Source organism: Schistocerca piceifrons, chromosome 2 (assembly GCF_021461385.2).
Source record: "Schistocerca piceifrons isolate TAMUIC-IGC-003096 chromosome 2, iqSchPice1.1, whole genome shotgun sequence".
Lineage (NCBI taxonomy): Eukaryota > Metazoa > Arthropoda > Insecta > Orthoptera > Acrididae > Schistocerca > Schistocerca piceifrons.
In genome coordinates this window covers 364,674,280-364,688,144 of record NC_060139.1, presented here as the reverse complement: position 1 = coordinate 364,688,144, position 13,865 = coordinate 364,674,280, and the positions used below count along the sequence as shown (strand labels likewise).

Genomic DNA, 13,865 nt, shown 5'->3' with positions numbered 1-13,865 from the left:
CTCCATTATTGATCCAGACTCCGTGGATACTTCTTTCTTTCCTTTCTGCTTTTAATTTTCTACTAATTACTCTCTTCTCACAGTTCTGAACAACACAACTCCAAGTGATTTCTGTATTTTGTGTCTCTATAACCTTTTTAATCTTCTGTAGCAATACAATTTGTGAAATCCAAAATTAACTAAAATCAAATTACAATAATGGAAAGTCCTAGATGAAAAGTCAACAATCATTGAAAAGCAGAACACCACTTGGCATTGAGGCAAATAATCAGTGCTGGTACAAAATGTGCACTGTGCCTTGGTGACAGAAGGAAAGGCCGGCATAATAATTTATCCAAATTGACAGTTCTTTTATTCTCAAACATGGATGCTGCTAGTGACTTTGTCTTTCCATGTACCTCTTAAAAGCAAAGTTAATTCCACTATCTGTGTTGAGTTTGTTTCAGCTTGGCTTAAAACAATGCTTAAGACTGTAACACAAACTTGTAAATGAGCAATGTTGTAAACCACTTCTCCAGCATAAATAAACTGAATTAGCAAACATTATTTAGTACACATCTTTATAATACTTACCATCTGTTCTGTTCTGACCTAGTTCCATTACAAGCTGCCTGGCATGTGATGGAATGACAGCATTATAATTTTCTAAGATTACACGTTTGAGCTGCATTGTCCATTCTCTTTTCTGCTCCAGATTGCGGGCCTAAAAAGGTGATTTCATAATTATATATTTACAAGAGCTGATATTGTTCAAGCAAATACAAATGGAACAATCGTGTAGTTATACACACCTGTAGAGTATACTGCAGTCTTGGATTGTCGAAAGGTATCACATGAAAGCTAAATGGTTCACCAGGAACACTCTCTATCAACATGAGATTGGAACACTGCAAAACAATGATGAATGCTTTTCAGTTTTGTCTTCAAATAACATTATTGTTAATTTTATTGTCCAGAATTGTTTTGTGGAAAGGAAAGGACTGCAGAATAAAATGATGGTATTGAATGCCTTATATGCTAAAGTAACTATGTTCAGTAGGCACAAACTGGAAGTTTGCAGATGCAATCTTTTCTACATAAAACAAGAGTGAAAACATTCATGATGTCTGTGGTAATTTATGGAAATAATTGTGCAAAACACCTTACTATATTCCCATACTAACCATTATGTGTGTTTTATATCCAAGTATACCCTCTTCTTTCTTCTTGGTGATGAGTAACATTTTATCAAACAAAAATGCATGTCTCATTGCTTTTGCACCATACATCCTAAATGCACCTTCAGCACAGAGCTCACCAAATGTTGTAAGATCTTCACCCTGCAAACAAATTACAAAAGCAACACTTCAGTCTCCCAACTACAGACATCAATCAAGCCTAGTAGCTTTGCTGAAGTTCCGGTTTTTATTCTGATGCTCTCTTGTTCTTGTAGTCATGATGGGAAAGAACAGTTTGTAGCACAATTACAACTGAATCTGAATCAAACTTCATTGCCTTACCATTGGAGAAGCATGTTTCAAGCTCATATGAAACAAGAAATTGGGAGAACGGTAATTACTTTTAATCCATAGAGTAGATGAAGAGGCTTGCAGTAATTACTGGCATGAGACTGCTGAAGACACAATAAATAGTGTATCGATGACGAAAAGGGCTTTTACATGTAGTATAAGATTTGAGTCTGTGTGTAAAGACTCTTCAGGGTGGGGCCAATTCACAGAAGTCACATGAAATCAAAAATACATTACTCAGAGTACATTTATAGAAAGTACTGCCTCCAAACTTCAGTATTTACTGCTAGGGAGCTATAAAGTACTCTGTTCTTTTATATTAATGGCTGTTGTTCTTTTACTTCTTGAATTCATAAATGGCTGACCTCCAATATGCTGTGTTAAGTTAAAAATAGTCATTGACCATCATAAATATACATAAACTATGTCAAAACAATAACCAGTTAATAATGTTTATTAATTAAGATTATTAATTTTTTAGTTTCTCTTCATGATTCTGTCATGAAAATGTGGGAGTACAGGTTTGAACATTATTATTTCTCTTTATATTGAAGTTTTGACAGTAGTTACAGGAATGGTACATGGTGCATAGATGTGAAAACAGCTGGTAACAAGGAGAAATCATAAATATTGTTAGCATATTTGGGGTAGCAAAATTAATTTGCAAAATTTAATTATGATTTGACTAAGTTGTGTACATCCAATCTCTCCTCGCAGTACACCTTCCACAATATTTTTAACTCCTAAATGTAGGTAACTAAATAAAGAATTAAGACCAGGACTAAATTATTAAGTATTATGTGCTTAACCACACTGTTAATTTACAAAGAGACAAGTAGATATAAGAACGTACTACACTAATTTCTACACACCTCCCAGCCGTACAGTAAACTCTGAATCTCTTGCACTCGTACTGCATGTTCATGACGTCTCTTCATATTATTGATATGATGAGCGATGCCTGTCATTGTTGAGAGGGCATCTACAATATCGCTGTAACCTTCTGCTTCATAAACATAATGCTTCACTATATTCTGTAATGTAAAATTGTTTTATATTAAGATTTGCATAATCTAAATGTGAACACTACAGTTATTTTTTTTTTGTGTGTGTGTGTGTGTGTGTGTGTGTGTGTGTGTGTGTGTGTGTGTGTGTGTGTGAGAGAGAGAGAGAGAGAGAGAGAGAGAGAGAGAGAGAGAGAGAGAGAGAATCTGCTATTAATTACTAGTGATATGCACTGTATAAAAATGAAGCACATGAAATCAGCTCCAATGTTAAGACCCATAAAGTTGAAGAACTTTCTGGTAAAAAAAAAAAAAATTGCATGTACAGAAAAAAACGGAAAATAATGTTGAAGTTTTATAAAGAAAAATTAATTTTAAAGAGCATTTCAGGCAACTTTTCAAAATATTTGTCATACTTTTTGATACTGTGCAGTTTGTTCACTGAGTACTTAGGTTCAAAATATTTCATGTTATAAATGAGACAATCTAGTGCATCACTATTAATTCTTACATGTGAAAGCCTTCCTGTAAATGCACACACTACTTTATTCTGCTTACACCTTGAAGCTTTTCTATTATATCTGTACCAGTCTAAGTCTGCAGCAGAATCTACAATAACTTATCCACCAGATGCACATCCACACAGAGGTATGCAGTGCATCAGAGTGGGGTGAACTTTTCTAGAATTCCTCCAGTTTCTGGAAGAAAGTGACTTGGACGCTTACTACAATGTTGTATTACACAAAAGGAGACTATCTAAATCATCTGTACTAACACTAATGTCCTCCCCCCTTTCCTCTTGTTCAAGACAAATGTACCACATAGTTTAGAATGTGACACATAGAATTAAAATATTGGTGGAAATTAAAACATAATATCTATGAAGAGTAAAAAGATTAGCACAGACAATAACCATTACCAATAGCACTGATGGTCAATGGGAAGCATATTTCTTTTACCTGAAGCAGAAGGTGGTACTTCAATATCCTTTGTACAGGCTTCAGCAGATAGGAACCTAGTGGCAAGGTGTGCTGTAGAGATGCCTGTCTCTCTCTAAATAACCTCACTATGTCCTCCTGGCGCATGAGTTCAGTCAGAAGTGACACAGTTCTGCAAAATAATTAAATTTTAATTTCAGTACAAACAAGGAATTGCTTTTAATTTTATAACAACCAGAAATTTCTAAACAGAAATATGGGTATTAAAATTATGACATAGGCCTATATGTAGTTTACTTTTTGCATTTCCATATCATGACAACATAAAGGTAATCAATTACCAGAAGTTGAACAAAGTGATTCGAGGCATTGTCGTCAAGTTAGACCTTTACAAAAAATCATCTGGTGAAAATATACACATGAAGTTTCCATTTCCTTTCGAAACACTACTTCTTTAAACATTCACTGTACACTGTGACAATGGGAGTTGAAACTCATATAGCGAATCCAGTAACACAACCCTAGTTAGGTGCTGGGTAACTTGGGGCACTACAAGGTTGTCAGTCCATCATCTTCTTTCTTTCATCTCACAGTAAACAGAAGCTGATTTCATTGCATTGTGTTCATGATTACAACTGCTGCAGTGTTTTTCACTCTTTGTATGCTGCACATATTCTGTTTGATTTTTGCTTGGATATGTTATATTGTATGGTGTAAACAACTCCATACTTTCTTTTGCTTCATATGAAACAAAAGCTGGTTTTGCCACATAGTGTTATGTGGACTCATGTACATTTGCTCCTGCCTAAGAATCCATGTGTGAACTGCTCAATTTAAATGCAATGTGAATATTTTGCTTGTATTCTACTTTATGTTTGTTCCCATCCTTTCCTTTCTCTAACATGTTCTCATTTAATGGAGAACATTTGACAGAACTGGTATTCAACTTTATTGCATCTTGTAATGGAATGAGTATGCAATTCTTCTTTGAATGATTTTGGTTCTTGCCAATGAATATACTCTGTAGTAAAAATGACAATTCTGTCAAAAGCTGCTAATGCGAAACTCTCCAGTAAATGTGAGAAGTACAAAAAATGTATGCAAATGAAATTAAGTAAAACACAACACAGTTAACCCTTTATTTGGCAATGTTTGTCTCAAGCAACATCAAATTTGCACACTGTTTTCTATTACATGCTTCAAGTTTCATCCTTGGATGGGTAATGGTGCATGACAGCAATGTTTAAGCTCTCATATACAGCTACACTCTGTTGTCTCTGGTGAAAAGTTTCAGAATAATGTGCAGCTTTAGGAGACATTGTGCAAGGTCATATTGCAGTTTCTTTCAATTTTGTGCTGCTGCAGTTTGTTGTGCAACAAAAACTGTTTGTAAATGGAAAGAGGAAATGCTGAAGGTGAGTTTCTATACATATGTTTCAGCAAATTCTTACCTGGGTCATGGCAAAAGGACTTATCTTTCTTGGGAAGAGGAAACCTGGCTTTGAATATTTGATGGATGATAAGACCAGAAGCAGAAGAACAAAAAGAAGAAGAAGAAGATAACAGCAGCTTCTGAGCTGCTGAATGATGTACGATATGATCCCCTCAGGGACAGTTGACTGTAAATTGAGGAAAATGTAAAACTGTGTTGTGCTTTGTGCCAAAAATGAATTTTTTTCACATGCAGTACTGCAAAATGCAACCATTTTTTCAGCCACAGGAACAACATTGTAGTAATTTTATTGTAGCACTCTTGCATCTTTTGTGGGCAGTGATACTTGCAGATGATGTGCTGTATTTTGCAACAATGCATGTAAAATTGTTCACATGACCATATACATCTACCTTAAGTAATTTAACATTTTGTCCATCACAATATTTTTGCGTGTGCCAAATGAAGGTTTAAATGAGACCGTTCACGTATGGATTTGTCGGCAAGTGCGAGTCAGTCTCTCCCCCCCCCCCCCCCCCCCCACACACACACACACACACACACACACACAAAAATTTACTTCACACAATCTAATGGATGTGAGCAAAAATCAAGCAGAATAATGCTACCATGCAGTTCAAATAGTGCATTTCACACAAGAAATCATATGAGGGATACAAGGTTTTGATCAAACAAGCTTCTATGTCCTGTCCTGTCAAATGACTTTTAGATTTTGACATATGGTATGGTGGAATTATTTCGACGTCATAACTGCCACACTGTCAAAATTTCAATATTGGGTTCTACAAATAAATTAATTTACAGTCAAAAGCTGATCATGATATCATTCACAAAATTTTACGTGACTGTGAACCTCTGTTACGAAAAGTTAATCCTACTTTCTATTGAGATTTATCGAATATATTGATTTGAAATGCCATGAAAACCTTTTTGTTTCTAAACACGCACGTTAATTTTTTTTACGACGTCGACCCATAAAGAATAAACTAAAAATATTATTATCTGAATCGTGTATTTGAATTACGGACACGGATACTCGCGTCATATTTTCTGGTATTCAAAGTTCACTCCCACGCCACTTGGAGCGCTGCTGTCGTTCGATTCCGTATCGTAACGAGGTATGTCCTCGCGTTGCCAATAGCAGACGGACAAAAATAAAAGAGCATGCACAAAAATTTGTGGAAAAAACACATGTACGTATGGGCGTTCTCGTATCCACACGTTGCTTTATTGAACAAGCAGTCTGCTATGAACCCCAGCCTTTGCCTGGGAGCTTGTGTTACTTTATTGTGATGATAATGCGACAGAAAAAAACAAAAAGAAACGCAAAAGCAACTGTAGGTAAAGTATATAAACAACAGAGGTACGAGAAATACAAAGTGATGACAACGTTTTGTCTGCAAATTTCATGAGGAGGCTACAACGAGATTTTCTTCTTGGTAAACTGCAGCGATAAGGCTAGCAATAAACTTTTGTTACCTAGTAGCTATGTATTTGTTTGAATTATTTATTCCTCATTTCAAAACAAATCATTTCAATTCTATGAAATTTATAGCGTGTAATGTGGAATAATTTTAATTTATTATTTGAATGTTTTGTAGCTCTTTTCACTGTAAGAAACGCCTAAGCTATTAGCAATTTTGCTCCTACATAATGCTACAATTTGTATCTAGTATCATCTGTAAATATTGTTCTCATACATAATTATGATTCGTTCATGCAAATCTCAATACTGGATCAAGGGAACACGAATAAATAAATAAATAAATAATGAAAGTGATTATTCCTGAAACTGAGAAATAATTAAGAGAGGTTCTTAGTCGTTATATGAGGATTAATTTACTTTTAATGCGTCATATGTAATTTAATCATGAAATATGATATGTAGATTAACATCCTCAGACTCGACAAATTTGGAAATTTCATGGACGCCAGAATCCACTAGAACGGAGGTTGCGTTTTTCAGTTTTGTGTCTTTTTGCATCATCAGTGTAATTCATTTCTATTTTCGGTAACTAGTTTGTTGAGGAGCTACACACACCTCATAACTTCCTTTGTTCACATGTCAGGCTCCTCAGTTGTTGTGCTTTTAAGTCACCATAGCGTGTATATTCGTCCACAGTTTTCCTTCTTTGAAAGTGCGGTATCTTATTCTTTACAAAAATATGATCGGAGACTTTTTATCCGTCACGTGACGCTCAGGTCAATATACCTCGGACTTTTATTCAAATAATCTTCGCAAGCAGCATTCCACAAGACTATTTTCTTTGTCTGGAATCATCTACAAACTTGAGCGTGCTTCCTTTGGAGTCAACAGACGTTATTACAAAGAATCGCTTTACAGCGTAACCTCAGCAGACTACACTATCAAACACATATGGGACCCAGCTTCCTATCGTCTACTAAAAATCGCAAAGATTCCCGCCGAAGGCCCCTTACGCACGGCTTCTGTTTCCAGGAAATTATACATGCACAAATGCGCATGCGTAGTTGCGCTGTTGAAAATTAATGCGCATGCGCAAAGAAGAACACAAAAGGTATAGTGTGGATGCACTTTTATATTTTGTTCTGTGCTATACACAAACCAGAAATACTCTACTAGTTTGTCAACGGCCACTGTTTAGAAAACAACAAATGACAAATTTTGAAACAACAGAGCCTTCCATCTACAGCTGTTTTGCTGTAACAGAAGTCTCTTAGAAATGCTGTAAAAATCACGGCACCCGGAGATGCCTTCACAGGATACGAAATTTCATTGGGCACCATGTAAAACCGAGCTGTTTTTGTGAATGAAGATTGTATTTACGTACATATTAATCTGAATTCTGAAGTACGGTATAGTGTCACAATCGTTTAAAGATAAGGGGTTTACCTTGGATAATTCGTGCAGTATTGAGTGTAGATGGAAAATCCTGCATTTTTCCGTACAAAGCAGCGCGCCACCTTCACAGGATCCAATCCACACTGCTCTAGTTCCTCAAGAAACCCTCTGCAAAAATGAGAAACATTGGCATATAAGGAAAGATTTGCAGTACTGGTACAGTAACAGTGCCTTAGATTATCGAGAGCACAGTAGTTTAGTATACTTTACTTTTCGTAACGGAATGAAATGAGTCACGTATACCGGTACTTGTTTCATAAAGTGAATGGCTGTTGTCCCTAGTCTGTTAAATTCTGGATATAGATACAAATACACATCACTAAAAATGTGAATTAAGTATGTTTTTGCAATATCACTCACCTGTTGAACATGTATATTTCCTCAATGTTGTTGAACAAGTCTTCGAGCTGTTTCTCAGTCAGAGGACAGTCTGGGCTGGACCGCCATTTTTCCAGGTAACCCTGCAGAAAACATTTTTACCCTATTAGCGCCACAGCGCCAACTAAAACGTTTATGTACAGCTTACACAGCCGAATAAATTTGTACACAAGTATGGTGCACACGTGTCACAATTGAATCTGGGAGTGTACGTGTAAATTCAATCGTTTTTAAAGGAACAGAAGCTATTAACACCAGCTTATAATCAAACACGCAATCGTTTTTAAAAGTAGGGAAGCTATTAATGCCATCTTATAATCAAACAGGTTACCACAAGCACTGAGAAATGAATGAATGTTAAATTTAGTTAATGAAGTCAAAGGTAAGGAAATGTTATATAGGGTGATCCATCTGCCGCTACCGATCGGTTTTATGCAACCCACAACGCATTCAAAAACCTCGTGCATTATTTTCATGTTCTCTCGCTCGCTACACGGAAACTGTTAGTTCTAAAGAAAAAATGAACAGCACCTTTTTGCTGGAAATTTAACGTTTCCTTGAAAAACTTCGAGATCTGCAGCCTCTAGCGAAAACGTATCCTATTACAAAATTTAACTATATAGAATTTCTTACAAAAAGGTCCTGACAATTTTTTCAGTAGGACAGATACTTTGGGCTTAGTTTAGTGAGCGAGTGAAGAACAAAACCTTGCACGTGGTACCTGAAGCCGTTGTAGATCGTAGAATACCCCGTGTGGCGTAAGATTATGGTAATAAGAGTTTCCTATACAGGCTGTACTGTCATTAAACATAGTCGAAAAATATATGCTGTTTTGTGTGAAAGAAGGTAGCTCTGGTATGAGATGATGGAGTTTCAGGAGAAAAACAGTTAAAACTTCAATATGACAATTCATAATTCCGCTTTAGTTTACCAATAGTTTTACCACACAATTCCTAGTGTCACTCAGGACAGCATCTCATTCGGAGTGGAATGGTTTGATGCAGTTCTCCACGCTAGTCTACTGTATGCCGGCCTCTTCATCTCCGCATAACTACCGCATCCTACATCCATTTGAAGCTGCTTACGTAGCCGAATCTTTGATTACCCTCTACAATTTTACCGGCCCCCGTATTTTCATCCGTTACCAAATTAACTATTGCTTGAAGTCTCAGGTTGTGTCCTATCAACTGAACCCTACCTCTGGTTAAGTTGTGCCATTTTATACACGTAACCTAATTATATACGCGTAACCAAATTATGAAGTTGGTAAAGTAATGACCTGAAACCCTAACTCTAAAACACCTGGAGCAATTTCAATCAAACTTTGTGCCGGCCGTTGTGACCGAGCGGTTCTAGGCGCTTTAGTCCGGAACCGCGCTGCTGCTACGGTCGCAGGTTCGAATCCTGCCTCGGGCATGGATGTGTGTGCTGTCCTTTGGTTAGTTAGATTTCGGTAGTCCTAAGTCTAGGGGACTGATGACCTCAGATGTTAAGTCCCATAGTGCTCAGAGCCATTTGAATCAAACTTTGTACATAATGGCTTCCTCGCTGGAAAGAGATACCGTAGCGTTTAAGACACCCATTGCACCCTCGGGTGTGGGATGGGATAACATGTAAAAATAATCAAAGACACTTATATTAGTGTCAGATCCGTAATTTTATTTGTTGCTGAGTTGAATGTTGATGACATTTAATCCCTGCAGACAGTGGTGATACTAAAGGGGGGGGGGGAGGTATAAGAGGCGGTCAAAATGTTTCAGTTTGAGGGCGTTGCTGCAGTGTATATGTAACGTAGTGCGACCTCGATGCGAGTATGTACACTGAGGTGACAAAAGTCGTGCAAATCCTCCTAGTATCATGTTGGACTTTCTTTTGCACGACGTAGTGCAGACATATTGAGCCATGCTGCGTCTACAGCCCTCCATAATTGCGAAAGTGTTGCCGGTGCAAGTTTTTGTGCACGAACTGACGTCTCGATTGTGTCCCACAAATGTTCGAGAGGTTCATATCGAGCTAATGGATGGCTAAATAATTCGCTCGAACTGTCCAAAATGTTCTTCAAACTAATCAAGAACAACTGTGGCCCAGTGACAACGCACCTAATTACCCACAAAAATTCCATCGTTGTTTGGGAACATGAAGTCCATGATTGGCTGTAAATGGTCTCCAAGCAGCCGAACATAACCATTTCCAGACAATGAGCGGTTCAGATGGACTGGTGAACGCAGTCCATTCCATGTAAACACGACCCACACCATTATGGACCCACCATCAGCTTACATGCCATGGCTTCGTCGGGTCTGCCACACTCGAAACTACCATAAGCTTTTACCAACTGAAAAAGGGACTCATCTGACTAGCCACGGTTTTCCAACCGTCTAGGGTCCAACGAGCCAGTAGAGGCGTTGCAGGCGATGTTGTGCTGTTAGCGAAGGCACTCGCGTCGGTCGTCTGCTGTCATAGCCCATTAACGTCAAATTTCGCAGCATTGTCCTAATGGATACATTGACTTCTGCGTTATTGCAAGCAGTGTTGCTTGTCTGTTAGCACTGTCAACTCTACGCAAACGCTGCTGCTCTCTGTCGTTAAGTGAAGGCCGTCGGTCACTGCATTGTCCGTGGTGAGGGGTAACGTGTGCAATGTGGTATTCTCGGCACACTCCTGACACTGTGGATCTCGGAATATTGACTTCCCTAACGATTTCTGAAATGGAATGTCCCATCCATGTAGCTCCAACTGCCGCTCCGCGTTCGGAGTTTGTTAATTCCTGTCGTATGGCCCCAATCTATGACAGCTCTGTCCTTTTATACCTTGTGTACCCAATGGTACCACCATCTGTATACGTGTGTATCACTATCCCTTGCCTTTTGGCATTTTATTGTACGCAGCGACATGTAAGCAAGAGGTTGGTGTGGCGTTCGTGTCTTTGAGACGCGCGGGCGGTAAATGCGGAAATGTGTACTATGGCGGCATTATTACCAAATGCTTCGTCCAAACAGGATCAACGTACTGCCGAAGGACAAATACCTGTAGACGTCCGTCGTAGAGTGAAGAATGTGTATGCGGCGGCATATCTGTCGAAAACTACCGTTGAGGAATGGTTCGTCGAGTCTGGATGCTGCTGCTTCATCATAACGCACGTCTCCATACCGCAAATGTAAGGCAGAAGTTACGCCAACACGAGAGGGAGGCACTCGAGCACGCTCTATAGTCCTGGTCTCTCCTTATGCGATTATCACGCCTTCGGTTCCTTAAAAAAGGCCTTGAAGGGTCGACGAGTCCTGTAGGACCAAGATGTGCAGCCCGCAGTTGCAGACTTCTTCACACAGCAGGTCACGGTGTTTTACCAAATACGTATCTTCGACCCGTTGCGTCGGTGAGATGGTTATCCCAATGCTCACGGCGATTTCGCGTGATAGACATACCGATTCTGGACTGTACGTCCTTCGAACGGAGACTTTTTGATCACCCCTAATAAGCTGTATATTGCACTTACATTTTTTAAAATATGTAAATAAAATAAATTTGTTTTCACTTTATAGGCGGTATTAACCTTTTACCACTCTTAAAAAAGGCTGGGTGATTAGCTGATTTCTTCGTACATTACCAAACATACTCAGAGGATAAAATACCCAAACAGATTCTACATCTACATCTAAGTGATTACTCTGCTATTCACAATAAAGTGCCTGGCAGAGGGTTCAATGAACCACCTTGAAGTTGTCTGTCTACCGTTCCACTATCGAACGGCACGCGGGAGAAACGAGCACTTAAATTTTTCTGTGCGAGCCCTGATTTCTCTTATTTTATCGTGATGATCATTCCTCCCTATGTAGGTGGGTGCCAACAGAATGTTTTCGCAATCGGAGGAGAAAACTGATGATTGACATTTCATGAGAAGATCCCGTCGCAACGAAAAACGACTTTGTTTTAATGATTGCTACTCCAATTCACGTATCATGTCTGTGACACTATCTCCCCTATTTCGTGATAATGCAAAACGAGCTGCCCTTCTTTGTACTTTTCGATGTCATCCGTCAGTCCCACCTGGTGCGGATCCCGCACCGCACAGCAATACCGTACTCCAGAATAGGTCGGACAAGCGTAGTGTAAGCAGTCTCTTTGGTAAACCTGTTGCACCTTCTAAGTGTTCTGCCAATGAGTCGCAGTCTTTGGTTTGCTCTACCCACAATATTAGCTACGTGATCGTTCCAATTTAGGTTTTTTTGTAATTGTAATCCCTAAGTATTTAGTTGAATTTATACCCTTCAGATTTGTGTGGCTTATCGCGTAATCGAAATTTAGCTGATTTCTTTTAGTACCCATGTGAATAACTTTACACATTTCCTTATTCACGGTCAATTGCCACTTTTCGCACCATACAGATATCTAAATCATTTTGCAAGTCGTTTCGATCATCTGATGACTTTACAAGACGATAAATGACAGCATCATCTGCAAACAATCTAAGACGGCTACTCAGATTGTCTCCTATGTCGTTAACATAGATCAGGAACAATAGACGGACTATAACAGTTCCTTGGGGCACGCCGGATATTACTTCTGTTTTACTCGATGACATTCCGTCTATTACCATGAACTGTGACCTTTCTGACAGGAAACCACTAATCCAGCCGCACAACTGAGGCGATACTCCGTAGGCACGCAGTTTGGTTAGAAGACGCTTGTGAGGAACGGTGTCGAAAGCCTTCTGGAAATCTAAAAATATGGAATCAATTTGACATCCCCTGTCGATAAAATTTATTACTTCACGAGTATAAAGAGCTAGTTGTGTTTCACAAGAACGATATTTTCTGAAACCGTGCTGGCTATGTGTCAATAAATCGCTTTCTTCGAGGTACTTCATTATGTTCGAATACAGTATATGTTCCAAAATCCAACTGCAAATCGACGTCAGTGATATAGGCTTTTTGGGTACTGGTGTGACTCGAGCAATTTTCCAGTCTTTAGGTACATGTCAGTATTAGCTGCTCTCTACTGGACAAGGGAACCAATCTTCTTGTTTTACGACGGCCGAGACTTTTAACGAAGCAGTTTTTGGCTCATATCCCACATCTCCAGCATCCGCCTACGTTGAGTCAGCAAGCTGCGACAAATAAAAAAGCAGCCCTCTGCACTCGTTGTGCCACCACGCTCGTACTGCAGGAAACAGCCATGACATCAGAGGAAGACGCTGTCCTCGCGCGCGCCTATGCACCGCTTACCCTGTTAACAAGCGTTCATCGTCGCAGGCTTCTTACAGGATAAAACACAGACACTGGGGCAGATATAACAACAACCTGTGACAGCTCCCACGAATGCTCTATTGAGGGGGCGACCTATTTCCCACGTCTGGTGTGTTATTTTGTGCATTGAGAGTCCCCACCCCGGGAATCGGAAGCGTTCGAATCACATCGCAGTTAATTCGCAGGCTTAACGACCTTTCCGTCTTCATCAAAAACGACTTTTTGTCAAGTTTCTGTGTAAGCTTTAGCTTCCATACGTCAAAACGGAAATGTTCCAGTTATGGAGTATAATAAGCAGGTTCGGAAGTCCATCACAGGGGCGGATACAAGAGGGTTGGGGTCCATGATCACGCTGCTCTTACTTTGGGAGCGGGGTCAGGACTTGGGGGGGGGGGGGGGGGGGCAGATATAACAACAATCTGTGACAGCTCCCATGAATGCTCTATTGTTTGCTCCT

At 39.2% G+C, this 13,865-nt stretch overlaps 1 protein-coding gene across 1 annotated transcript in view; it reads right to left on the bottom strand.

Annotated features, from left to right (window-relative positions):
- LOC124776655 overlaps positions 1-13,865 on the bottom strand; it is a 402,196-nt gene that overhangs the window by 17,585 nt on the left and 370,746 nt on the right. Inside the window, exons 6-12 of the mRNA XM_047251746.1 lie at positions 8,145-8,245; positions 7,776-7,892; positions 3,472-3,622; positions 2,381-2,542; positions 1,164-1,319; positions 792-887; positions 574-703 (exon numbers count right to left, since the gene is read on the bottom strand). Coding sequence (XP_047107702.1) covers positions 574-703; positions 792-887; positions 1,164-1,319; positions 2,381-2,542; positions 3,472-3,622; positions 7,776-7,892; positions 8,145-8,245 — 913 coding nt within the window. The remainder of the gene's footprint in view (positions 1-573; positions 704-791; positions 888-1,163; positions 1,320-2,380; positions 2,543-3,471; positions 3,623-7,775; positions 7,893-8,144; positions 8,246-13,865) is intronic.